The 27,228-nt window shown below is 46.2% G+C and overlaps 1 protein-coding gene and 1 long non-coding RNA gene across 21 annotated transcripts in view; both read left to right on the top strand.

The window, feature by feature from the left end:
* Positions 1 to 11,993, top strand: part of CPEB1 (cytoplasmic polyadenylation element binding protein 1) — a 119,839-nt gene extending 107,846 nt beyond the window's left edge. For 5 of the 11 annotated variants that reach the window (XM_055556630.1, XM_055556629.1, XM_055556628.1 and 2 more), the window contains 7 exons: positions 51 to 249; positions 1,463 to 1,557; positions 2,111 to 2,191; positions 8,880 to 9,031; positions 9,535 to 9,640; positions 10,517 to 10,582; positions 11,867 to 11,993. In XM_055556630.1, coding sequence (XP_055412605.1) covers positions 51 to 249; positions 1,463 to 1,557; positions 2,111 to 2,191; positions 8,880 to 9,031; positions 9,535 to 9,640; positions 10,517 to 10,582; positions 11,867 to 11,947 — 780 coding nt within the window. In that variant the 3' untranslated portion in view covers positions 11,948 to 11,993. Of the gene's footprint in view, positions 1 to 50; positions 250 to 1,462; positions 1,558 to 2,110; positions 2,192 to 3,545; positions 5,004 to 8,364; positions 8,593 to 8,879; positions 9,032 to 9,534; positions 9,641 to 10,516; positions 10,583 to 11,866 lie in introns of those variants that run through there. The other 6 variants (XM_055556635.1, XM_055556633.1, XM_055556634.1 and 3 more) reach the window with 3 other exon arrangements.
* Positions 11,994 to 16,061: 4,068 nt separating this feature from the next.
* LOC129633699 (uncharacterized) overlaps positions 16,062 to 27,228 on the top strand; it is a 45,088-nt gene continuing 33,921 nt past the window's right edge. The window contains exons 1-4 of one of the 10 annotated variants that reach the window (XR_008705233.1): positions 16,062 to 16,910; positions 17,133 to 17,240; positions 18,437 to 18,477; positions 20,108 to 20,187. This is a non-coding gene — a long non-coding RNA (uncharacterized LOC129633699). The remainder of the gene's footprint in view (positions 16,911 to 17,132; positions 17,241 to 18,436; positions 18,478 to 20,107; positions 20,188 to 27,228) is intronic. The other 9 variants (XR_008705231.1, XR_008705230.1, XR_008705228.1 and 6 more) reach the window with 9 other exon arrangements.

The following is a 27,228-nucleotide window of genomic DNA, read 5'->3' as shown; positions in this document are numbered from 1 at the left end:
CCTGCTGCGGGAGCCATGGTGGGGACTGACACACCTGTGGGTGCTTTCAGGTGCAGGTGATCCCCTGGGTCCTGGCCGACAGCAACTTTGTGCAGAGTCCCTCCCAGAGGCTCGACCCCAGCAGGACGGTGTTCGTGGGTGCGCTGCATGGGATGCTCAACGCTGAGGCCCTGGCCGCCATTCTCAACGACCTATTTGGTGGTGTAGTGTATGCTGGGATTGACACAGATAAGCACAAGTATCCCATTGGTGAGTGTCCCACTTCTGTGTGGCACAGCTGGACGGCCCCAGGGTGTAGACCAAGATTGTGACACGCTCCTAGGGGAGTGGAGGCGAGGCCTGACCCAGGCCTGCTCATCAGCATATACCAGCAATCGAGCATCTTTTTCTAGGTATGCCACCAGTACTGACCTCTCTGTACCCACCCCTCTCCCCCTACCTCCCTTGAAGGGGAAGAAAGTTGATAGGAGCCCTATAGGAGGTGATAGGAGGTGAAAACAAAACAGGAACACTGGTTTGAAGGTCAGCATTCACAGCCAAACCATTCTAAGACAGACAACAGGTAATACTTTATTAAAAGGCTGGGACTTTCCTGAACTTGCCTGGTTTCCTCTATTAAGAGGCCTTGAAAAGTGGTCTTGTCCAGGGTCAGAGACCAAGCTAGGCTGAGGCAGGACTCAGGGTGACCCAGGCAGTAGAATGTGGTCACAGCTCATGCTGTCCTAGCGGAGGGGAGTCTAGGGGCCTGGCCACTGAGAAAGGTCAGGTTCCCAGTTGTGACAGAATCGTCTCAGTGCTGGGGCTTGGAGGTGGAACAGGGCCTGGCCTTCCTGATCAACACTGGCTCCCCCCACCCTCATGCACCGTCTGCCCACCCACAGCGTGTCTGGGCAGGAAGGAGCGTTGTGTGCTCATCGCAGCGGAACTGCACACTGAGGGTGGGGACCTCAGAGCCCATAGGGTAGAGGTGGTGCTGGGCAGGGGGTGCTGCTTCTGACTCCCCTGCCTGCCCTGCCTTGAGCTGTGCTCTGCCTGTGTCTGGCTTTCTGCTCTGACCTGGAATAACCACGCCTGTGGGTTTGCCCACACAAAGGAGTCTATTTCCTCCCCCGAGGGGCCACTCCTGAGGGGCTGTGCCACCGTGGTCTGCAGTTGCAGTCTGACATGGTGCCACCAGCTGAACATGACTCCGAGGGCTTGAAACATGCTAGTGCCGCCTGTTGAAATGATGAAATGTTGGATTAAAGAAAAAATATTACTGAAATTAATTTCCCTGCATTCTTTTCATTCATTCCACTATATTCCTTAGAGGTGGCTACTGGGAATCAGTAAAGTCACGCGAGTAGCCCGCGTTTATGTTTCTGTTGGGCAGCGCCGTGCTGATCTAGGAGCAGGCTTTCCTGAGTGTTGACACGTGGCCTTTGGGAGACGGGCTCGAGGGTGAGTTTCCCGTCTTCCGTAGGCTCTGGTCGTGTGACTTTCAACAACCAGCGCAGTTACCTGAAAGCAGTCAGTGCTGCTTTTGTGGAGATCAAGACCACCAAGTTCACCAAGAAGGTGAGTGGGCTGGTCTGTACCCTCCTCTGGGCCATCTGAGAGGTCTGGGCAGCCACCACTCAGGGCCGGCCCAAGACGAGAGCTGTGCCATGCTGGCTATGAGCCAGACTTCCACTGACGCACCTGAGGGTCAGGGTTGAAGGTGGCCCTGGTCTCGGTTGATGAGAGGGGATGGGAGCCTCAGCATGGGGTCACCTTCCCTCACTGTGGTCCTTGACCAGCACTGCGAGCTAAGCTGACTTCCATCCTGACCTGCATCCTCCGAGTGCTTGTTTTTTGCTGAGTGAGTGCGTTGCGGGTCAGGTTTGCTGAGAAGGCCAGGCGGTAACGTGTGGGGTTGCCACGCTGTGCACAGCCAGCCTGGAAGCTGCTGCAGTGATCTTGTCTCTCTCAAGGATCTCTGGGTCCTCTGCCCTAGTTCTTTCTGGGCCCCTTAAAATAGGAACTGCCTTGTGTTCATATAGATGACCCATACCCACCCTTCTCTTATGGCCCCTCTGGGCTCCCCGTGAGAAGCAGCCCTTTAGTGATCCTGCTCTGCCTTTGTCTGCAGGTTCAGATCGACCCTTACCTGGAAGACTCTGTGTGTCATATCTGCAGCTCCCAGCCTGGCCCATTCTTCTGTCGGGATCAGGTGAGTCCTCTGGGCACTTGAGAGGTTTACAGAACCCTTGCTCTCAGTTAAACGTTGTCACGTCACGTTCATCACGTGGAACGCGGATGTCTCAGGCTTCTCCTGGTTGTCCTAGAGCGCAGCAGAAGCAGCAGTGATGTTTGACCCTGAACTGCGGGAAAGCCTGTGGAGCTGAGTCTTGGTGCTGTGGCCTCCCTGTCCTGGGGGTGCTGTGCAGTGGGGCACTGCTGCTCATGGGTGGTTTTGAGGATGACAGGGACCCGGGCAGGTGTGGTCAGCACTACCTGTGAGCCAGGCATGTCCTGCTGTTGTAGCTCTACACCGTTTAGGCTGATTCTTCCTAGGCAAGGAATCCGTCTCTATTGACTTCTGAATCTCTGGGCTGTTTCGGTGCTGCTACCTGGTTTGTACCCAGTTGTCAGAAGCAGGCAGAAAGCAGCACGGCAGCTTTGTCGCATGCTTCTGGGTGGAGCACAGATCTGGATGTGCTGGACGGAGCGTCTCGTCCTCTGTGGTGTGTCTGCTCATCACTTGAGGATCTGTGTCAGTGCACAGTCTGATTCAGCAGGTTTGGAGCATGGCCTGAGCCTCGCGTTTGTGACCAGTCTCCAAGTGGTGCCTGTGCTGCTGGTGACAGGAGAGGTTGGGGACCTGGGCGGACACGGCACTGTGTGTGTGCTTGCAGTTAGTTTTGCAGTGGTGCTGTCGCTCAGGTTTGGAGTCTGAGTAGATAGTAGTTAAACGGAGGCTGCAAGAGGAGAATGTGAAGTAAGTGTGGGTTGCTGGGGAGAGCTTGAGATCACGTGTGGGTCTGATCAGCCTCTTCTCACAGGCTTGTGTGTGTCAGTGTGTTTCACAGATGGTCCCCATTTTCAGATATCTGGAAGTTAGTGGCCTGCCTGAGGTTACACAGCCAGCAGGAGTGAGGGGCTGGGGCTGAGGTGTTGATCTACGTGCACAGTCACCTCTCCTCACTGAGTGTGACGCCGAAGCCGTGCTGCCTGGCCTTAGGGCCTGGAGTCACTGTCTTTGAACGCTGTCCCTTAATGTATGTGGCCGTGTGACACAAGTGCTCCACGGGAGGTAGGATGGGCAGGGACTGGAAGAGCAGCTGGGTGCTCAGAACTGAGGAGGGGAGCTGGCATGGCCGCTACACACTAGGAGCCCAGCGTGCGCAGTTAAGTCCAGGTACCCGTGTTGGGGGGGGACAAGAGGAGTCCCCGGGGCCAGCTCTTGTGACCCCACAGAGGCCATCAGGAATGCCCACGCCCTCCTGGTCGGAGCAGACAGCGCACGCAGCCACCCCCCGGCTGGTGTGACACGGGCCTGGCTCCTCTGCTCTCTCCCCTCGCAGGTGTGCTTCAAGTACTTCTGCCGGAGCTGCTGGCACTGGCGGCACAGCATGGAGGGCCTGCGTCACCATAGCCCCCTGATGCGGAACCAGAAGAACCGCGACTCCAGCTAGAGGGGCCTGTGCACCCAGGGCCGGCCGCCTCCGCTGCGGCCCACCTGCCACCGGCGACCAGGGAGCTGGCTTCCCGAGGACAAGGGAAATCGTAGTCACCTTTGCACTTGCTGAATCTGTCTTTGTTTCTGCACTAATTAATGCACAATGAGTTTTGTCGGGTTTTGTTTTCAGAGGGTGTGCCAGGGCAAGGACCCTCTGGCTCACCCTCCAAGCGACTCTGTAGTTTTCCCAGATTTTAGTTCCTCATTTTGCCGATGAAAAGCAAAAAAAAAAAAAAAAAAGAACTACGTGTCCAGAAGGTATTGACACGACGCCTACATCTAGGTTTATTTATTAAAAGCGCTTTTTTACATTCCTTGCAATACTGATGGTGATGATGTGCAGGTCTCATTGGTTTCATTCTTGCAGTTGCCATACAGTGCCTTTCCATTTATTTAACCCCCACCTGAACGGCATAAACTGAGTGTTCAGCTGGTGTTTTTTACTGTAAACAACAAGGAGACTTTGCTCTTCATTTAAACCAAAATCATATTTCATATTTTACGCTCGAGGGTTTTTACCGGTTCCTTTTTACACTCCTTAAAACAGTTTTTAAGTCGTTTGGAACAAGAGATTTTTTTTCTTTCCTGGCAGCTTTTAACATTATAGCAAATTTGTGTCTGGGGGACTGCTGGTCACTGTTTCTCACAGTTGCAAATCAAGGCATTTGCAACCAAGAAAAAAATTTTTTTTGGATTTGAAACTGGACTGGATGAATGATGTTTGAGCGGCTGCTGTATATAGTTTTAAAATGGTTTATTGCACCTTCTTAAGTTGCACTTATGTGGGGGGGGAGGGTTGATAGAAGTTTTTAATCACAAAGTCACAGGACTTTTTTCTTTTGTAACTGAGCTAAAAAGGGCTGCTTTCTGGTGGGGGCAGATGAAGGCTCACAGGAGCCCTTTCTCTCAGAGGGGACAAGTACCCTACCCTGATTTCCTTCGTTTGAGAAGCGTATGAAGCAACAGTTGCGGTCGACTGAAATGCTACTGGAATTTGAAAACTTGACTTTTTCTTTCTTCTTTCCTTCCTTTTTTTTAAAAAAAAAAACAAAAAACAACAAAACGACTTGCCCCTCTTTGGGAAGCTGTGTGCCAAAGAACCAGTGTCATAATGCCCCTCCTCCCTCCTGCTGAGCTGACGTTGCATTGTTGCATATCCCAGCTACTCTGTGGGTTTCGTGAAGCTGTGTGTGAAGTCTCTACCTCATTGTAGTATATGCAGGCAAGACTGCACTCTCCTACAGGTGTGTGGAGTAAGCTGTGGTGTAGTTTTTTTGGCACATAATAAACACGTTGCAGCAGAGTTCCGGTTCTGTCTCTGTGTCTGAGGTGGGGGAATGGGAACAGTGAGACACTTAGGATTTCAGAGTAAAAATGCACATTTCCTTGCATCTTCTGTAATGGACAGGATTCCTGCCCAGGTTATTGGAGGGGCCATGTGGGGACTTGCCCCTTTAAGTCATTCTGGTTCCCTTCATGCACCTTGAAGGTGCCTTTCTGGTAAGTGGGTACCTCTGGTCCAGGTATGTAAAAAGACCACACAAATAAACTTTCTCGGGCTCCTCTTGGGCTTTCCAGGTGGCGGTAGTGGTAAAGAACCCGCCTGAGGTTCTAATGCAGGAGGCAGAAGAGAACATGGGTTTGATCCCTGGATCGGGAAGATCCCCTGGAAGAAGGCATGGTGACCCACTCCAGCATTCTTGCCTGGAAAAATCCCATGAACAGGGGAGCCTGTCAGGCTATAGTCCATGGGGTTGTGAAGAGTAAGAGCTGAGTGACTTAGCAGGCAGCAGGCAGGGGGCTCCTCTTCTCATCATCCTAGACCGGCCTTGGAGGGACCGGAGGCTAGCTCCTTGGGAGTCGGCACAGGCCACTTGTTCTCAGCTCCTCCTCTACGTCTCAGAGCTTTCTTCTTCTTGGGAGGCTTCCTGTCTATTGGAGTCATCTATGCTGACCCAGTTCTTTACTGAACGGGAGTAAATTTTTGCTATTCTTCGGGACTATCACCTGGACTCTTACCTCACAGACTTACAGGATTTATTTAATCCTGGTCTACTGATGATTTTTTCAGGTAGGTTGTGCCTGGGCCCAGCTGCTGGAGCAATTTCTGGAAGATTCCATTTTAGTCATTGGTGGAGGGAGCTCTGTGTGCTGAAGCATCCCTTCCATGAAGAGATGCAAGAACTCACTGTCGTCGTGGGTGGGGAGTCTGGTCAGCCAAGGCACAGCTGGCTGCAGCCTAGTGCGAAGTTTGCTGGTAAACTCCTGCAGCTCTCTCGGAGCAGGGGCTCTGACCCGCCCTTTTGGTGTCCTGTCCTGTTCAGAGTCATCTCTTCTCCCCGTTTGTCTCATTCTGGTCCACATGCTGCTTTCAGGGCACGAGCTGCTTCTCCTTCAGCCTTCCATTCCCAGTCAGTTTAGAGGGACTGACTGGACTGTCCAGGAATTGAGGGATGAGGCACACAGCCTGGTGCCCCTAACCTCATCCAACCTGGGCAGCCCAGCCCTTCCTTAAGTCAGGTGAGGGCCTGGAACCCACTTCAGCAGAGATGGAGAGAAGGAGCAGTACTCCTGAGGCTGTTGGGGGTGCCAGCGTAGCAAGGATCCAGTGCTGTTGGCTTCAGAAGGACTACGTTTGAGGATGGGTAAGACAGGAACAGCCTGAAGACAGCAGGGGTGGTTGGAGAAGGCGCCTCAGTTGGAGGCACTGCAGGTGAACTGGGCCCTGCCGGTAAATATTTGAGAACGAACTTTGTGCTAGGCGCTGTTCAACGCAAAACACTGCTGACACAGGATTCATCCCTAGCTTAGAAAGCTGAGACAAGTCACTGACACGTGCTAAGAAATGCTAGAGCAACATTAAAAGGATAGCAGTGCTGGATCATCAAAAAAGCAAGAGAGTTTCAGAAAAACATCTATTTCTACTTTATTGACTATGCCAAAGCCTTTGACTGTGTGGATCACAATAAACTGGAAAATTCTGAAGGAGATGGGAATACCAGACTACCTGACCTGCCTCTTGAGAAACCTGTATGCAGGTCAGGAAGCAACAGTTAGAACTGGACATAGAACAACAGACTGGTTCCAAATAGGAAAAGGAGTATGTCAAGGCTGTATATTGTCACCCTGCTTATTTAACTTATATGCAGAGTACATCATAAATGCTGGGCTGGGGGAAGCACAAGCTGTAATCAAGATTGCCGGGAGAAATATCAATAACCTCAGATATGCAGATGACACCACCCTTACGGCTGAAAGTGAACTAAAGAGCCTCTTGATGAAAGAGGAGAGTGCAAAAGGTGGCTTAAAGCTCAACATTGAGAAAACTAAGATCATGGCATCCAGTCCCATCATTTCATGGCAAATAGATGGGGAAACAGTGACTGACTTTATTGTTGTGGGCTCCAAAATCACAGCAGATGGTGACTGCAGGCATGAAATTAAAAGACGCTTACTCTTTGGAAGGAAAGTTATGACCAACCTAGGCAGCATATGGACATTACTTTGTCAACAAAGGTCCGTCTAGTCAAGGCTGTGGTTTTTCCAGCAGTCATGTATGGATGTGAGAGTTGGACTATAGGGAAAGTGGAGCACTGAAGAATTGAAGAATTGATGCTTTTGAACTGTGGTGTTGGAGAAGACTCTTGAGAGTCCCTGGGACTTCAAGGAGATCCAACCAGTCTATCCTAAAAGAGGTCAGTCCTGGGTGTTCATTGGAAGGACTGATGTTGAAGCTGAAACTCCAATACTTTGGCCACCTGATGTGAAGAGCTGACTCACTTGAAAGGACCCTAATGCTGGAAAAGATTGAGGGCAGGAGAAGGGGATGACAGGATGAGATGGTTGGATGGCATCATCAACCTAATGAACATGGGTTTGGGTAGACTCCAGCAGTTGGTGATGGACAGGGAGGCCTGGCATGCTGTGGTTCATGGGGTCACAAAGAGTCGGACACGACTGAGCAACTGAACTGAAGTGCTAAAAAAAAAAATTATAAAAGGATAACAGTGCTACTTAATAAATAAATTGGAGGAAAAGCCCCTTTGATAAGGTGACATTTGAGCAAAGACTCGGAAATGAGATAATCATTTCCCAGTTGTACTTGTGTCTCCACCAGGCTACAAGGCGCTGACCTTGGTGGGGACCTGGTGCGGGAGGCCATCCCCTACCTTCTCACTTTTCCTTACATCCACGCGCTGCCGCTGTCCTCCCCCCCCACCCCCGCCCCGACTCAACACACACACACACACCGCCCCTGGCATGTGTGGAAGACATGCACCTCTTCTGCAAGCCCTTGGGCTATCCAACCTCTGTAGAGTTCAGTTTCTCAGTCGTGTCGGACTCGGCGACTCCATGGACTGCAGCACACCAGGCTTCGCTGTCCATCACCAACTCCTGGAGCTTACTCAAACTCATGTCCATCGAGTCAGTGATGCCATCCAACCATCTCATCCTCTGTCGTCCCCTTCTCCCACTTGCAATCTTTCGCAGCATCAGGGTCTTTTCCAATGAGTCAGTTCTTCACATTAGGTGGCCAACAAAGTATTGGAGTTTCAGCGTCAGTCCTTCCAATGAATACTCAGGACCGATGTAGAAGCAGTAGAAACCACTGTAGAAGGCTTTCAGACACCAGCCTAAGACGACCATAGGCGGGGCGGAGCGGAGGAGCCTTACCCATCATGGGGCGGATCAATAGCTCGTTTCGCCCACGGGATGCAGACGGGCCGTCCACATTTCCGTTCTATTTTGCCTCCGCCCCGCTAGGGGTCGCTGTGGTGCGCTGGAGTAGGCTCAGCGCGTTCCAGGCTAGGCGGAAGCGGCTTTCTGGCCTGCGCTTTATAGGTCTCTCTTGTGCTTCCTGTTTCCTCTTTTACCAGGGACCCGCCAACATGGTAGGTGTTTTGGCTCCAAGTTGGTGCCCGCTAGAATCGTCCTCCATCCGCTGTTTCCCTCAGCTCCCAGCCCGTAAGGAGGCGCGCACTGCCCTGTGAGGCTGAAGCCTCCTTAGGTTGCTGGTTTCCGCGTTGACCCCGCGCTCCACCACTGCCCGGCCGGGCCTTTACTGTACCGGGCTCAGCCCCAGCCCACGAACCCAACTCGGGTCAGGGTGTGACGCCGCGCTGTTTCCTGGAGCGGGGTGGTCCTGGCTCGCGAGTGACCGTATTTTCTCCACCCGCAGGGCCGCGTTCGCACCAAAACCGTAAAGAAAGCGGCCCGGGTCATCATTGAGAAGTACTACACGCGCCTGGGCAATGACTTCCACACCAACAAGCGTGTGTGCGAGGAAATCGCCATTATTCCCAGCAAGAAGCTTCGCAATAAGATCGCAGGGTGAGTCGAGTCTGCGTTCGGCTTCCAGGGCCTCCGTGGCCCCGCGGGTGGGTCCTGGGAGCTGTGCATCTGTGGGGTTTCTTGGTGAAGTTGTCTTGTGTTCACGTTGCATTGATACTTGGCTGTTTGACTGCAATGGCGCTTGGACGAAGTTAGCCCCAGTCGATCTCTGGAAGAGAATATTTAAAGACCTACTTGATTTACTGCTGAATTGCGTAAATTGGAACTCGAAGGAAAGCAGATGAGGGTTGGGAGGGATCGCGAAAGTTTGTTGGAGTATTTGGTGGTTTTACAAACGAACATGAATACACAGAGGACAGGCATGGCCTGGTTAAGCGGAGCTGCGTGTAGAGGTTCTGTTTATGTAGAAGATTCTTAGAGCCAGGACTCCCAAGATGACTCCTCTCCCTTCTCACTGCGGGAAAAGAACTGAAGCTCCTACGTGCACATCCAGACATGCTGTGTACCGTGGGGACCAATGTGTGTTCTTGGGCGCTTTGTAGCTACGTCACACATCTGATGAAGCGGATTCAAAGAGGCCCGGTGAGAGGTATCTCCATCAAGCTGCAGGAGGAGGAGAGAGAGAGGAGAGACAATTACGTGCCTGAGGTAAACTTTCTGGGGCTTACTCTGGACCTCTGGTTCATCCTGAAAGATAAAAGCAGGTCCCTGAGAACCGTTTCAGGTACTTGGTTTCCAGGGGCACCTCAGCTGCATCTCCATAGACTGCCCCCCCCCCCCCCCCTCGTTAAGCAGCTGAGCTGTGCTTAGTGGCTCAGTCGCATTGGACTCTTTGAGACCCCTTGGGCTGTAGCCCACCACGCTCCTCTGTCCATGGGATTCTCCAGGCAAGAATAGTGGAGTGGGTTGCCATACACTTCTACAGGGGATCTTCCCAACCCAGGAATGGAACCTAGGTCTCCCACATTGCAGGCGGAATTCTTTACCACATTCTTTACCATCTTAGCCACCAGGGAAGCCCATAAGCAGCTGTTGGTGCCCATAATCTGTTAATACTTGCCTATATGTTGTGTTCTGCCCTGTTAGGATCATGCAAGTTCTGTACATGAGAACCTTGAATGATTGGTGACTTACCATGTCTTCTGGCTTTTTTTTTTTTGCTTTGGCATAATACTCCTGGAGTATAGCTATAAACCCAGTCTTAAGGTTTTTTAAATACTGAATTTGTGGGATACTGTTCGATCCCTGGGTCAGGAAGATCCCCTGGAGAAGGAAATGGCAACCCACTCCAGTATTCTTGCCTGGGAAATCCCATGGATGCAGGAGCCTGGTGGCCTACAGTCCATGGGGTTCCAAAGAGTTGGACACAACTGAGCGACTTCACTTTCACTTTGTATTGTATCCCCTCTATGCTTCCCGCCTCCCCCAATTTTTCTTCCTCATTTAAGAATCTTGTAGAAAAGGCAGGGAAGGTGAGAGATTTTCTAACTCATTACTATTTGGGGCCTGCCTTGTTTCTCCTAGGTCTCAGCCCTGGATCAGGAAATCATTGAAGTAGATCCTGACACTAAGGAAATGCTGAAGCTCTTGGTGAGTGTTTGATGAATTCCTGAAGTAGGGTTTCCCTGGTCGCCAACTACCAGTAGCTCTCTACTATCTGTAATACCACTGGGTAACACTTGTTGAATCTTGAAAATATATCTGGTAATCTCCACATTTTCTATATGTTGTTTTCCTCACTGTATCCCTCGAGGCATCTCCTGTTGTTTACATTTTATAGATGTTGGAGTGGTAATTTCAGGTTAGTGGGTGGCAGAGGTGGGAATCCATCCATACTTGTAACCACTAAGCTGGACTACCTCCAGAGGGGGTTTAGCTGGTTGCTAAAGGTTGAGTTTGCTGTCCACGTGACGATAACTCCCAGATCTAGTGACCGTTGCTCTTCTTGCTCTCCTGTGTCCACATGTTAGCCACTCAACATGAGCTCTGGTTTCATTTCTGGTGCTGCCAGGGCACTGCTTGAGTGGTTCAGCTGTCTTCAGCACACTGATAAGTGTCTCTTCTGTGATTTATCTTAGTACTTCTGCATTTTGGTGAAAGCATGAGCTTCAAAGTCCAGGAGGCAGTTGATTTCGAGCAACTTTATTTTTCCCTTTTTTATGATGATGAAATGTTTAAGTAATAGCATGAATTCCTATATACCTACCACTCAGCTTCAGAAAAACATCACCAGTATAGCTAAAGCCTGTTACAGATTATTTTCTCCTGAAATAACCACTATCCTGGAATGTAGCTTTTTATTTTCAACTGTAAAATTGATCTTTGAGCATGAAATGAGGAATTAATTTCTGGTTATGTGGTGGGGCCTTGGTTTCACTGCACTTACATTGAGCCAGCTCAGAGGCAGGCCCTGCCCTTGTCCCACCACTCCTCTTCCTGCTTCACAAATGCTGACTTGCATGAGTGATGCATCCTATCTGAGACTGGTCCTGAAAGTGAAGGGGCACTGCGTTAGCCTTAGAGCAGTATTCTCAAAGGGACAGATTTTGCACCCAGGGGACATTTGGTGATGCCTGGTCACAGCTGGGGATACAAGCAGACTTGTGGGTAAAGGCTGAGGATGCTGTTAAAAGTCTTAGAATGCACAGGACAGCTCCCTTGTGACTGTTGGGGTGGAGGATCCTTCAGATGGAGTCCACCCCCTTGTGAGTTTACTGGTCTGGGGTGGGGAGAAGGCTGTCACTTTTCTGCAGGGTCCCAGCAGTCTGACCCGAGCTGGAGGAGGTTGGTGAAGCGTAGCCTAATGGTGGTGCTGGGACTCTGGACACAGATCTTGCCAGAACAGCCACACTAAGCCCGTTTTTATCATTACAGGACTTTGGCAGTTTGTCCAACCTGCAGGTCACTCAGCCTACAGTTGGGATGAACTTCAAAACACCGCGTGGAGCCGTTTGAGTCTTTCTGCTGTGCTGTAATATTTTCAATAAACCTCAGACAACAACCTTGCCTTTGTCATCTGTGGGGTTGGGTCCTGGTGGAACTAAGGACAGGAATTCTTTCTCCCAGGAGAAGTGTCCTACAGAGCACCTGTGGGCAGTGCCCACACAGACAGTGTATGTATGAGAAGGCCTAGTCCTGCGTGCTCACTCTGCTACTGCTAAGTCGCTTCAGTCGTGTCCGACTCTGTGCAATCCCATAGACGGCAGCCCACCAGGCTCCCCCGTCCCTGGGATTCTCCAGGCAAGAACACTGGAGTGGGTTGCCATTTCCTTCTCCAATGCAGGAAAGTGAAAGTGAAGTTGCTCAGTCGTGCCCAACTCTTCGTGACCCCATTAACCACAGCCTACCAGGCTCCTCCATCCATGGGATTTTCCAGGCAAGAGTACTGGAGTGGGGTGCCATCGTGTGCTCACTCTGGCTTCAGGCAAAAGTCAGGAGATGCTTTTCCCTCTTTACCCCATGTGTCCTGTGTGTTTGAGCTCAGCCTCTCCTGGGTACATGCAGTTTGGGTTAGTGAACCTTCTTGTCTTGAAAAGGTAATGTTCCTCACATGTATGAGGGTTGGGTTTTCTGGGGATGGGAGATAGAATGCGTGTGGAGCACAGGAGACTTGAGTGTGAATGGATGTGTGTGTGGAAGGATCAGTAAGACCATGGGATGTGTCAGGTTAAGGGAGGCAGAGCTTGCTAGGTGGATCCTGGGAGGTGGTTCTAAGCTTAGGGATCCTGCTGAGGCAGTGGGTCCAACTGTGTGGTGGAGAGTGCTAGGTTGGGCTGGTCCTTGCTCACAAGTAGCTGGAGGAGCAGTTGGAGCACTCCGATCCTGGGAAACATTCTGAAAACGTCTACTGTAAATACACAAAGTCATAACACCTGATATAATTTCTAACTTGAAATGTTGCAAGAATATAGCATAAAGAACTTTTAAATACTCTTTCCAGACTTCTCAGTTCACATTTTCTCCCAATTGCTTTATATATTGTCTTTATATACACATCTTTTTTCTGATCCATTGGGATTAAGTTACAGATGTGCCATTTTGTTTGAAATATCTTGTCAGTTTCCTAAGAACAAGGACATTCTTTTAACAGCCATAGATGAATGATCGTAATCAAGAAATCCACATGGATATGATACTGCTACCTAACCCATCAATTGTGTCCGATCCCATGGACTGCAGCATGCCAGGCTTCCTTCTCCATCACCAACACCCAGATTCTGTTCAAACTCATGTCCATCGAGTCAGTGATGCCATCCAGTCATCTCATCCTCTGTCATCCCTTTCTGCCTTCAATCTTGCCCAGCATCAGGGTGTTTTCCAGTGAGTCATTTCTTCGCATCAGATGGCCAAAGTATTGGCGCTTCAGCATCAGTCCTTCCAATGAATATTCAGGACTGGTTTCCTTGAGGATGGACTGGTTTGATGTTGCAGTCCAAGGGACTCTCAAGAGTCTTGAAAACCACAGTTCGAAAGCAATTCTTTGGTGCTCAGCTTTCTTTATAGTCCAGCTCTCGCATCTATACATGACTACTGGAAAAACCATAGCTTTGACCAGGCAAACCTTTGTCGGCAAAGTAATATCTCTGCTTTTTAATATGCTGTCTAGGTTGGTCATAGCTTTTCTTCCAAGGAGCAAGCATCTTCATGGCTGCAGTCACCATCTGCAGTGATTTTGGAGCCCAAGAAAATAAAGTATGTCACTGTTTCCATTGTTTGCCCATCTATTTGCCATGAAGTGATGGGACTGATGCCATGATCTTAGTTTTTTGTATGTTGAGTTTTAACCCAGCTTTTTCACTCTCCTCTTTTGCTTTCATCAAGAAGTTCCTCAGTTCCTCTTCACTTTCTGCCATAAGGGTGGTGGTATCTGCATATCTGAGGTTATTGATATTTCTCCCAGCAATCTTGATTCCAGCTTATGCTTCATCCAGCTGGGCATTTCGCATGATGTACTCTACATACAAGCTAAATAAGCAGGGTGACAGTGTACAGCCTTGATGTACTCCTTTCCCAGTTTTGAAACAGTCTGTTCCATGTCCAGGTGAGTGCAACTGTGTGGTAGTTTGAGCATTCTTTGGCATTGCCTTTCTTTGGGATTGGAATGAAAACTGACCTTTTCCAGTCCTGTGGCCACTGCTGCGTTTTCCAAATTTGCTGGCATATTGAGTGCAGCAGTTTAGCTGCACTCATCTCACACGCTAGCAAAGTAAGGCTCAAAATTCTCCAAGTGAGGCTTCAACAGTACGTGAACCAAGAACTTCCAGATGTTCAAGATGGATTTAGAAAAGGCAGAGGAACCAGAGATCAAATTGCATATTGAGTGCAGCATCATCTTTTAGGACTTGAAATAACTCAGCTGGAATTCCATCACCTCCAGTAGCTTTGTTTGTAGTGATGCTTCCTAAGACCCACTTCACTTCAGACTCCAGGATGTCTGGCTCTAGGTCAGTGATCACACCATTGTATTGTGGTTATCTGTGTCATGAAGATCTTTTTTGTACAGTTCTTCCATGTATTCTTGCCACCTCTTCTTAATATCTTCTGCTTCTGTTAGGTCCATACCATTTCTGTCCTTTATTGTGCCCATCTTTGCATGAAATGTTCCCTTGGTATCTCTAATTTTCTTGAAGAGATCGCAAGTCTTTCCAGTTCTATTATTTTCCTCTATTTCTTTGCATTGATCACCGAGGAAGGCTTTCTTATCTCACCATGCTATTCTTTGGAACTCTGCATTCAGATGGGTATTTCTTTCCTCTTCTCCTTTGCATTTAGGTTTTCTTCTCTAATCCATAGTCCAATATAAAATGTTGCCAGTTTTCCTAGTAATTTCTTCCAGTTTTCCTGGTTGAGGATCCAACCCAGAATCACTATATCTACTTTTCATGTTCTTTTCCTTCCATGTCTTTCATGATATTTTTGAAAAGTGTTGGCTGACTCCTTGTAGAATGTCCCTCAATTTCAGTTTGATGTTGTCTTAGATTTAATTTAGGTGTTTTTTTTTTAATTTTAGAAATACGGGTGGTTTGATTTAAGATTTTTTGACTAGTATGGTGTGGAAGTGACAGGCATTCAGTAGAAACTACTTCAGATAACTGAGTTTTTATCTTTTTACAGGTTAGGATAGTGGTTTAACTTATGACTGGGCAGTGGCAATGAGCCACAGCTCCCAGTCAGCTTATGTGATCTCAAAGCAACAAATACATTTAACTATTCTGTAGTTATACATTCTGTTTCAGTACAGTGTTCAGTACATGAGATGTTCAGTCACAAATTCGAGTTTGACTGCAAGCCCATGGACTGCAGCACACCAGGCTCCTCTGTTCCCCACTACCTCCCAGAGTTTGCGCAAATTCATGTCTATTGAGTTGCTTATTCTACCTCTGACCGTCTCATCCTCTGACGCCCTCTCCTTTTGCCTTCAGTCTTTCCTAGCATCAGAGTCTTTTCCAATGAGGAGGCTTTTCTGTATCCGGTGGTCAAAGCATTGGCGCTTCAGCAAGAGTCCTAGTGACTCTTCATGGTTGATTTCCTTCAGGAGTGATTGGCTTGATCTTGCACATACGAGAGATACCCAGTGCTTTATTACAAAGTGGACTTTGTCTTAGTTGATTTGGCTTAACTGAGGTTAATGTGTTAAGATGTTAAAAACAGCCTCAGGTAGGCTATGATACTCAGCCATGTCTGACTCTGCAACCCCACAGTTTGCCAGGCTCCTCTGTCTATGGGATTTTCCAGGCAAGAATAATGGAGTGGGTTGCCATTCCCTTCTCCAGGAGATCTTCCCTACCTAGAGACTGAACCGGCATCTCCTGCTTCTCCCCCATGGGCAGGAAGATTTATGATGTTCAGTAGGTTGTGAATTGAATATATTTTTGACTTAGGGTATTTTCAATTTACTATGGGTTTATTGCAACATAACCCCATCCTAAGTCAAGGCACATCTGTACCACAGAAGTGATACTGTGTACTCGATGCATCATACTGAGAGACACAATATCTGTCACAGTTTTAGTGATGTTTACTTCCAGCGCTTGGATTAAGGTGTATCTCTCAAGTTTCTCCGCTGTTAAGTTGTAAGAAGGTATTTTGAATTTTGTGGTTAAATACCCTGTTCTTCAACTTTTCACTCACTGGTTTTAGCATCTATTGTTATTTTACCTCCATGATTACCTTATATTTATTAGTATTGTACAGTAGGGAAGGAGGTTTCTCTTCTTCACCAAGAACATTTCTTTCCATTTCTTGGTGTGGAGTCGGGCATTCTCAGCAAGTAACTTTGCCTTCTAAATACGGCTGTGTGTAAAGAAGCCTTCCCTCTTTTGGTTTCTGTATGGGAGAGAAACTAGAGCTAGTTTAAAATGACCAGTGGGTAAGAAAATTAAAACACAAGGCTGCGTGCTGTGGTGTTTGCCGCGCTCCCCCACTAGGAGGCAGTGCCATCGCTGACCCACACCTGCCCGGCTGGGCCGCCTCTAAGGCCCCGTGCTCCAGGTGAGTGAGACGAGGGATGGGAAGGGTTGGGGAGGAGCAGGGGCGGCACAGAGAAGCGGTTTCATTCTGCATCAACGTTGAGGAGCTTCGCCTAGGCCTTAGTTCTTGCATCTGTAAAATCAGCCCTAGGCTCATTAGAACCTCCCGTGGAACTTGTTAAAAGCAGGTGGTGAGGCGCTGCCCCCAGCCGGAGATTGCGCGGCTTCCGGCGTGGTGGGGCGGGGTCGCGGCTCAGGTGTGTCCGCTCGAGGTGCCCGCGGGGCTAAGTGTGCTCGCGGGCAGTTGCATCCCCGCTGCGCTGGACGCCGCCGGACTAGCGTCTGATAATGTCTGTTGGCATATGGCATGAAATATGATAGACTTCTGCCTTTTGTGTCACCGACTCTGCTGCTTCAAGATTTCAAAGAGTTCCAGGAACGTTTTGAAGGTAATTTTCTTCTTTTTTTCCCCTATATTGTCCTTGTGGGCTGTGCTAAGTCGCTCAGTCGTGTCCGACTCTCTGTGACCCCATGGACTGTAGCCCTCCAGGCTCCTCTGTCCATGGGGATTCTCCAGCCAAGAATACTGGTGTGGGTTGCCATGCCCTTTTCCAGGGGATCTTACCCACCCAGGGATCTAACCCATGTCTCCTGCGGCCCCTGAATTGCAGGCTGATTCTTTACCGCGGAGCCTCCAGGGAGCCCATACTGTCTAGTTTTGTTAAAGTACAATTTTCAACAAAGTGAAATAACTGTCACATAGATATAAAATGAACTTGGTAAGTATTTTTTAAACCCCTAATTAAAAAAAAAAAAAAACGGTGTTACAGTCAGTTGAAAGGAGAAGTCAGAGACAAATTTGGAGGAAGGGAATGTTGAATTTATAAATGGACACAAGACCAACTTCTTCCACCAGAGAAGTCAGCTAAACCTCTAGCCAACAGAATTTATTTACATTTGTCTATAGGTAAGAATTATTTGCATTGTCAGGCATCTACAACTTAGAGAGTTGTAAAATAGCTCTAAGACAGAGAAAGATGCAGAGCCTCTCTTTAGAATCTGAATCAAAACCCAGGTTGGGGATGGGAGGGAGGCTGGAGAGGGAGGGGATGTGTATATAATTATAGCCTGATTGGCGTTGTTGTATAGCAACACTTGTAAAAATCAAAAAACAAAAAAAATTTTTTTAAGTTAAAAAAAAAACAGTGGTAAGAGGAGCTCCTCTGGCTGAAGCATGGGAGCTCTGCCAACGTCCTTCCCCCACTTGGCTGACTCACTGCTGTTGAGACGGTGTCTGAGCTCCTAGGTCATTCTGGTCCTCCTGGTTTCCACCATGGGACACCTTGGCCTGAGCTCCATGTCTAACTGAGAATCTGGGTCTCCCTGACAGTGGTCTTTATACTGAAGATTCTCAGACCTTTTATGGGTTCCCAGGACGCTGTGAAGTAGTCTCTCTGACTGACGGGGAAGAGAGAGCAACAGTCAGGGTCCTTTACCCGGTCTTTGAACAGAGCAGCTCCACTTCTACCTTTGTGTGTGACGAGGTTGATTTTAATATGCCCCTAAGGAGAAGCTTCCCATTGCCAAAAGATTCTGAAAAGATAAAGGAAGAAAGACTCCCACCTGAGGTGGGGGGGGGGGGGGTGGGGAGGGGGCGAGGGGGGGCGGGGGGGGCTGTCCTTGTGTTTAACAATTGAAGCACAAGTTTCGCCTCTACCTGAGGGCAAAATTCATGGAGGTATATCCTATCTCCGTGAATATGTGAATTCATATTCTGTGCATTGCCTATGTCATTAAGATTTTCAGTTTTATTGGTATGTAATTGCAGTTTTTCTCTCATAAGTAGGAAAACTCCCCGTTACTGTGAATCATTTTAAATGTTACATTTGGTTTCTAAATTAAACGTATCAGGTGTTTGATTATTTTATTGATAGTTTCTGAAGTTTTAACTTGAAGTTGCGCTTTTCCTCATTAGACGCTGGAGAAAACAAACAGCTGGATTCAATTGTGAGGAATGTGAGTAAAGCTCGTTTTCTTTTTCACCTGCAGGGGTCAGCAAACTGTGCCCAGCTGCCCCTTTGTGAATAAGCTGTGAACTAAAAACGATTTTCACATTTCTAAATGCTTTAAAACAGGGATCCCCAACCTCCAGAATCTAATGCCTGACGTTTTGAGGTGGAGCTGATGTAATAATAATAGCGTGGAAAAAGTCCACGAAACCGGTCCCTGGCACCGGAAAGGTTGGGGACCACTGCTTTAAAACCCAGCAGCAGCAAGAGGAGAATCCTGTGGGCTGTGGAAATTCTGTTAAATTGAAGTCAATGTCTACATACAGAGTTTCATTGGGACACAGTCACATTCTCTTGTTTACAAACTGTAGACGGCTGTGTTCCTGATTCAATGTCTGGATTACATAGTTGCCACAGAGACAGTAACGAGGCACTGTGATCACGTCACACTACAGGTTGCAGTTACACATTTATAACGCCGCAGTGTTTTGAGGGCCATACTGGTCACCATATCATCACATTTTATTTTTTACAAATTGTTAGTGCACACTTTCATTGAAAAAAAGAGAAAAATGGGCCTTCAATGTTGTTAAGGTATGAGTGGCTCATTCGGTAGGTGGGCAGGGGAAGCTGTTATCAGTGCTGAGTTTGTTTTCTCTGCACATGTTTCTTCCAGATAAATTAGCTTATTTAAAACTGTTAGTCTTTGGGTGAGAGTGGTTGTTTAAAGAGCTGAAAACATTGGGAGCAATATGAATAGTCAATTTAAAAAAAAGTAGATAATTCTGAATGGTTTTTCTTGACTCTTGATAAGTCAAAGAATGTTACCAATTATTTGGTAACCAATCAGTTATGCAAGAGTCTGTGCCAACTTTGAAGAGTCTGAAGAATTAGTCTGTAGAGTAATCTGCATGGAACAGCTACTGGTGAGAATATTTTTAAAGATGATAAATTACTGATTCAATAGGACCTGAAGTGGGAATTGGCTGAGCTAATGTTATAGCTGATGTTGGTAGAAATATGTGCAAAGCAGAAAGGACCTTATTTGGACAGAATTCAAAGCTTGCAGAAATGTAAAGTGTTTAAAACCTGTGCTGTTCATTGCATTACTCATTAATATATATTCTACAGAAAATAAATCTGTCAATTACTGAACCAGTAACTGTTCACAATGAATTTTACTCATAGACTTAATCATCATCATTTCCATGAATTTTGGTCAAGTGTTATTTAACTGTGGTAAAGTTTTTTTAAACATACAATATTTATTATTTTAACCAGTCTGGAGTACAGTGTACAGTTGGGAGGCATTAAATATGGCTACAGTGTTATGGTAACCATAATTGCTATATTTAAAGCTTTTCATCATTCCCAACAAAAATTCTGTACTCATTAAACAATAATTCCTTATTCCCCCATATCATATTTTGTTCATCCATTCATTTTATGGTGGGCATTTTGGTTGCTTCTGCTTTTTGGTTCTTGTGAATAATGCTACTATGAACACAGGTGTACAAATGGCAGTTCAAACCCCTGCTTTCAGTTGTTTTGAGTACCTACCAAAAAGTGGAGTTGCTAGATCATATGGTAAATCTATGATTAATTTTTTTGAGGAAATGTTGTACTATTTTCCACAGCAACTGCACTGTTTTACATTCCTACTAGCCGTGCACAAGATTTCTAATTTCGCCACATCCTTGCCAAAGCTTCTTACTTTGTGAGTTTATTTTTTGATTTTTTTTTAAGTATTTATATTTTTGGGTGTACTGGGTCTTTGTTGCGATGTGGGCTTTTCTCTAGTTGCAGTAAGTGGGACTGCTCTTCGTTGTGGTGTGTGGCCTTCTCATTGTTTTGGCTCCTGTTCTTGTGGAACACGTGGCTCTAGGTGTGCAGGCTTTAGTAGTGGTGGCGCGCGGGCTCAGGAGTGTGGCGCGCGGGCTCAGGAGTGTGGCGCTTTATCATGGTGTATAATCCTTTTAACACACTCAGTTTGATTTGCTAGTATTTTGTTGAGGATCTTTGCATTGCATTTCATAAGCAGTAGTGATTTCTAATTTTCTTTTTTGTGATTATCTTAATATCGCTTTGGTATCAGGGAAATGCTGATCCCATAGAATGTGACAGGAACTGTTCTCTCCTACATTATTTCTTTGAAGAGTTTGAGAACTGGTGTCAGTTTTTCTTTAAACTTTTGGTAGAATTCACCAGTGAATCCATGTGGCCCTAGACTTTTCTTTGTTCAGAAGTTACTGATTACCGAATCAATGTTTTTACTTGTTATAGGTCTAGTGAGATTTTCTTCTTCTTCAGTCAATTTAGGTAGTTTGTGTATTTTGAGGAATTTGTCAGTTTCATCCAGATAACCCAATTTTAGAGCCCAAAGGATTCCAGTTCTTTCTTTTGTTAAACCTTGGCTGTTAAGAGCTAGGGTGTGAGAAAGTGTCCATGTATGGAGAGGTAAATATAAATATATAAAAATAAATTTGTATTTATAAAAGTGCAATTTGATTTAGGACTTAACAGATTCAGCTAGCAAAGCAAATTACAGGTTAAGACTATTTTCCTTCTTAAAATAAAATGAATATTTTTAATTAAAAAAATTTTTTTAAATTATTTGAACAGGCAGCATGTACGTGGTTCACAGTTCAAAAGTTACAAATGAGTTTACAGTGAGCAGTTTCCATCCAGCTCATTTCCTTCATCCTGCTGGCTCCCCCTTTGCACATGGAGCCCTGTTGTCAGCTTCTAATATGTCCTAGATATGTTACACATACATGTGGCAGGTTTTAAAGTGCTGTTCAGTCACCAGGTCATGACTTTTTGTGACCCCATGGACTGCAGCACACCAGGCTTCTCTGTCCCTCACCATCTCCTGGAGTTTGCCCAAGTTCATGTCCATTGAATCAGTGATGCCATCCAACCATCTCATTCTCTGTCTCCCTCTTCTCCTCCTGCCTTCAGCCTTTCCCAGCATCAGGGTCTTTTCCAGCGAGTCAGCTCTTCACATCAGGTGGCCAAAGTATTGGAGCTTCAGTACCAGTCCTTCCAATGAGGTTTGATTTCCTTTAAGACTGTCTGGTTTTATCTCCTTGCTTTCCAAGGGACTCGCAAGAGTTTTCTCCAGAACCACAGTTTGAAACCATAAATTCTTCAGTTCTTCATTGCTTAGCCTTCTTTATGGTCCAGCTCTCACATCCATACTTGACTACTGGAAAGACCACAGCCTTGACTATACGGACTTTGGTTGGCAAAGTGATGTCTTTGCTTTTTATACACTGTCTAGGTTTGTCATAGCTTTCTTGCCAAGAAGCAGTTGTTTTCTGGTTTCATGGCTGCAGTCACCATCTGCAGTGATTTTAGAGCCCAAGAAGAGGAAATCTGATACTGCTTCCACCTTTCTCCCTTCTATTTGCTATGAAGTGATAGTACCAGATACCATGATCTTAGTTTTTTGAATATTGAATTTTAACCAGCTTTTTCACCCTCCTCTTTCACCCTCATCAAGATGCTCTTTAGTTCCTCTTTGCTCTCTGCCATTAGCGTGGTATCATCTGCATACCTGAGTTGGTTGATATTTCTCCCGGCAATCTTGATTCCAGCTTGCAAATTCATCCAGCCTGACATTTTACATGATGTGCTTTACATATACGTTAAATAAACATGGTGACAGTAACCAGGCTTGTTCTACTCCTTTCTCAATTTTGAACCAGTCAGTTGTTCTGAATAAGGTTCTAATTGTTGCCTTTTGACCTGAATACAGGTTGATCAGGAGCCAGGTAAGAGGGTGTGGTATTCCCATCTCTTTAAGGGTTTTCCATGGTTTGTTGTGATCCACACAGTCAAAGACTTTAGTGTAGTCAATGAAACACAGAGGTAGATGTTTTTCTGGAACTCCCTTGCTTTCTCTTGGACCCAGCAAATGTTGGCAATTTGATCTCTGGTTCCTTTGCCTTGCTAAAGTGAAAGAAAGTGAAGTAGCTCAGTCGTGTCCGACTCTTTGCGACCCCATGGACTGTGGCCTATCAGGCTCCTCCGTCCATGGGATTTTCCAGGCAAGAGTGCTGGAGTGGATTGCGATTTAACCCAGCTTACACATCTGGAAGTTCTCCGTTCACGTAATACTGAAGCCTAGCTTGAAGGATTTTGAGGATAACCTTATTAGCATGGGAGAATTGTCCAGTAGTTTGTGCATTCTTTAGTTCTGCCCTTCTTGGAAATTGGGATGAAGATTGACCTTTTCCAGTCCTGTGGCCACTGCTGGGTTTTCCAAATTTGCTGACATATTGAGTGTAGCACTTTAATAGCATCATCTTTTAGGATTTGAAATAGCTCTGCTGGAATTCCATCCCCTCCACCAACTTTACTGGCAGCAGTGCTTCCTAAGGCCTACTTGCCTTCACACTCCAGGATGTCTGGCTCTGAGTGAGGGACTGCACCATCGGGGCTATCCAGGTCATTAAGAGCTTTTTTGTACAGTTATTCTGTGTATTCTTGCCATCTTTTCTTGATCTCGTCTGCTTCTATTAGGTCTTTATTGTGCCCATCTTTGGGTGAAATGTGCCTTTGATATTTCCAGTTGTCTTGAAGAGCTCTCTAGTCTTTCCTCTTCTGTTGTTTTCCTCTGTTTCTCTGCACTGTTCATTGAAGAAGGACTTCTTGTCTCTCCTTGCTATTCTCTGGAACTCTGCATTTAGTTGAGTGTACCTTTCCCTTTTGTCATTGCTTTTCGCTTCTCTGCTTTCCTCAGCTGTTTGTAAAGCCTCCTCAGACCAATGACTTTGCCTTCTTGCATTTCTTTTTCTTTGGGATGGGTTTGTTCACTATCTCCTATACAATATTATGAACCTCTGTCCATAGTTCTTCAGGCACTCTATTTACTAGATCTAATCCCTTGACTCTATTCATCAGCTCCACTGTGTACTCATAGGGGATTTGATTTAAGTCGGACTTGACTGGCCTAGTGGTTTTCCCCACTTTCTTTAGTTTAAGCCTGAATTTTGCTATAAGGAGCTTATGATCTCAGCCACAGTCAACTCCCAGTTTTGTTTTTGCTAACTATATAGAGCTTCTCCATCTTTGGCTACAAAGAATATAATCAATCTGATTTCAGTATTGACCATTTGATGATATCCATGTGAAGAGTCATCTCTTGTGTTGTTGAAAGAGGGTGTTTGCTATGACCCTGGCATTCTCCTGGCAGAATTCAGTTAGCCTTTGCCCTGCTTCAGTTTGTAGTCCAAGGCCAAACTTGCCTGTTACTCCAGGTATCTCTTGACTTCCTACCTTTGCATTTCAATCCCCTATGATGAATAGGACATCTTTTTTGGGTGTTAGTTCTAGGAGGTCTTGTAGGTCTTCATAGAATCATTCAACTTCAGCTTCTTCAGCATCAGTGGTTGGGTGATAGGCTTGGATTATTGTGGTGTTGAATGGTTTGCCTTGGAAATGAACCGAGATCATTGTCATTTTTGAGATTGCACGCAAATACTGCATGTCAAACTCTTGTTGACTATGAGGGCTGCTCCATTTCTTCTACGGGATTCTTGCCCACAGTAGTAGATATAATGGTCATCTGAATTAAATTCGCCCATTCTGGTCCATTTTAGTTCACTGATTCCTGAAATGTCAATGTTCACTCTTGCCATTTCCTGCTTGACCACTTCCAATTTACCTTGATCCATGGACCTAACATTCCAGGTTCCTATGCAATACTGTTCTTTACGGCATCAGATTTTACTTTCATTACTAGACACATCCTCAATTGGGCATCATTTCTGCTTTCACCCAGCCTCTTCTTTCTTTCTCCACTCTTCCCCAGTAGCATACTGGACACCTTCCAGCCTGGGAGGCTTATCTTTTGGTGTCATATCTTTTTACCTTTTTATACAGTTCATGGAGCGCTCACAGCAAGTATACCGAGGTTTTTGCTCCATTCCCTCCTCCAGTGGATCACATTTTGCCAGAACTCTTCAGTGTGATGTCTTGGGTGGTCCTGCACAGCATGGCTCATGGGTTCATTGAGTTATGCAAGGCCCTTTACCACGACAAGGCAGTGATCCATGAAGTGTGTCCACACATTATTAAGACTCCCTCCCTTCAAGAGGTGTAGGTTTCATCCCTCTCCTTGGTTATGGGCTGGACTTAGTGACTCACTTAACAGAACAAGCCAGAAGTGGCAGTCTGTAACATCCAAGACTAGGTCATCCGAATCCTTTGTGACTTCCTTGGATTAACTGCTCTGTGCGAAGCCAGCTGCCTTGTTGGAAAGACACTTTGGCAGCCTTTTGAGAGGTCTACCTGGTGAGGGACTGAACCCACAACCACAATGGGAGAAAGTCACCTTGGATGTGGACCAACCCTCCAGCCCCAGTGACTGCACCCCAGATAACATCTTATTTTTTTAATAGAGATATAATTCACATATTATAAGGTTTGCCCTTTTGAAGTATAAACATAGTGGGTTTTAGTATAGTCCCAGGATTGTGCAACCGTCACCGCTATCTAATTTCAGAACATGCCCATCATCCCCAAAGGAAGCCTCGTACCAATTCACTCCCCATTTGTCTACCCTCCAGCTCTTGGCAACCACTAATCTACCTAAAAATATATAAATAAATAAAACAGTATTCATTTGTTTTGGGCTGCTGGATCTTCACTGCTGTGCTCGGGCTTTTTCTAGCTGTGGCAAACAGGGGCTGTTCTTCATTGCAGAGCACAGGCTCTGGGCTCACAAGCTTTAGTGGTGGCAGCACGTGGGCTTGGAACTTGCAGCTCACGGGCTCGAGGGTGCGTGGGCTTCGGTAGATGTGGCACACACAGGCTCAGCAGCTGCAGCTCATGGCCCCCAGAGCACGCAGGCTTCAGTAGTTGCAGTGCGTGGGCTTAGTTGCTCCGAGGCATGTGAAATCTTCTCCGACCAGGGATGGAACCATGTCCCCTACACTGGCAGGTGGATTCTTAACCACTGAGCCAGCAGGGATGTCCCCACTAACCTGCTTTTAATTTCTATGGATTTGCCTGGAAATTTCATATAAACAGAATTGTATAATATTATGGTCTTTTGTACCTGGCTTCCCTCACTTAGCATCATGTTTTCAGCATTCAGCCATGTTTCAGTATATCAGTATTTCACTCCTTTAAATGGCCTGACAATATTCCAATGTATGGATGATACCACATTTTGTTTATACATTTATCAGTCTGTGAACATTTGGGTTGTTTTAACTTTTTAGTTATTATGAATAGTGCTGCTACGAACATGTAAAATTTTTTGTATGAATCTAAGTTTTCATTTCACCTGGGTGTGTATCTAGGAGTGCACTTGTTGATGTCCCACGGTAACTTGATGTTTGACTGTTTTGAAAAGTTGCCAAACTGTTTTCCAAAGCAACTGCACCATTTTACATTCCAACAAGCAATGTATGGGGTTTTCAGTTCCTCCACATTCTCAGCAAAACTTACTGTCCTTTTTTGGTGATGTCACACTAGAGTGTGTGAAATGGTGTCTAATTGTAGTTTCGTTGTGCATTTCCCTGATGGTTAAGGACGTTGAGCATCTGTTCATGTGCTTATTGACCATATGTGTATATTCTTTGAAGAAATGTCTATTCAAATCCTTTGCTCATTTAAGAACTGGATTATTTATGTTTTTATTGTTGAGTTATAAGAATTCTTTATATATTCTGTTTACTGGGACCTTATCAGATATATGATTTGCAAATACTTTCTCTCATTCTATGCATTGTTTTTTTCACATTCCTAATAGTGTCCTTTGAAGCACAGAGTTCTAGGTTTTGTTGAAATCTGATTTATCTGTTTTTTCCTTTGGTTGCTTGTGCTTTAAGAAATCATTGCCTAACCCAAGGTCACTGTGATTCATGCCTGTGTTTTCATCTAAATACTATACAGTCCATGGAATTCTCCAGGGAAGAATACTGGAGTGGGTAGCTGTTCCCTTCTCCAGGGGATCTTTCCAACCCAGGGATTGCACCCAGGTCTCCTACATTGCAGGCAGATTCTTTGCTGAGCCACCAGGGAAGCCCAGGAAATAAGAACCACCAGGGAAACTTTTTCATCTAAAAGTTTCGTAGTTTTAGCTCTCATGTTTAGGTCCTTCATCTGCTTTGTGTTAATTTTTTATGTGGTGTGAGGTAGGGGTCCAACTTTATTCTTTTGCATGGAGATATCCATCTATCTCAGCCCCATTTGTTGAAAAGACTGTTCTTTTCCCCATTGGAAGATCTTGGCACCCTTGTAGGAAATCAGTTAATCATAAATGTAAGGGTTTATTTCTGGACTCTCAATTCTATCCCATTAACCTATATACCTATCCTTACGCAGATATTACACAGTCTTCATTACTGAAGCTTTATAGAAAGTTTGGGGCTTCCCAGGTGGTGCTAGCGATAAAGAACCTTCCTGCCAATGCAGGAGACATAAGAGATGCAGATTCCATCTCTGGATCAGGAAGATCCCCTGGAACAGGGTATGGCAACCCACTCTAGTACTCTTGCCTGGAGAGTCCCCATGGACAGAAGCCTGGTGGGCTTACAGTCCATAGGGTCACAAAGAGTCAGACACAACTGAAGCAACTTAGCACATATAGAAAGTTTTAAAGTCATGAAGTGTGCATCTTCCAACTTTGTTCTCTTTCAAGATTGTTTTGGCTATCCAGGTCTTAGGTATTTACATATGGATTTTTAGAATCAGCTTGACAATTCCTGCCAAAAAAAAAAAAAAAAAAAGGCAATTGGGCCTT

The sequence above is a fragment of the Bubalus kerabau genome, chromosome 19 (genome assembly GCF_029407905.1).
Source record: "Bubalus kerabau isolate K-KA32 ecotype Philippines breed swamp buffalo chromosome 19, PCC_UOA_SB_1v2, whole genome shotgun sequence".
NCBI classification, from domain to species: domain Eukaryota; kingdom Metazoa; phylum Chordata; class Mammalia; order Artiodactyla; family Bovidae; genus Bubalus; species Bubalus kerabau.
The sequence above is the reverse complement of the archived record's forward strand: the minus strand, read 5'-3'. Positions and strand labels throughout refer to the sequence as shown.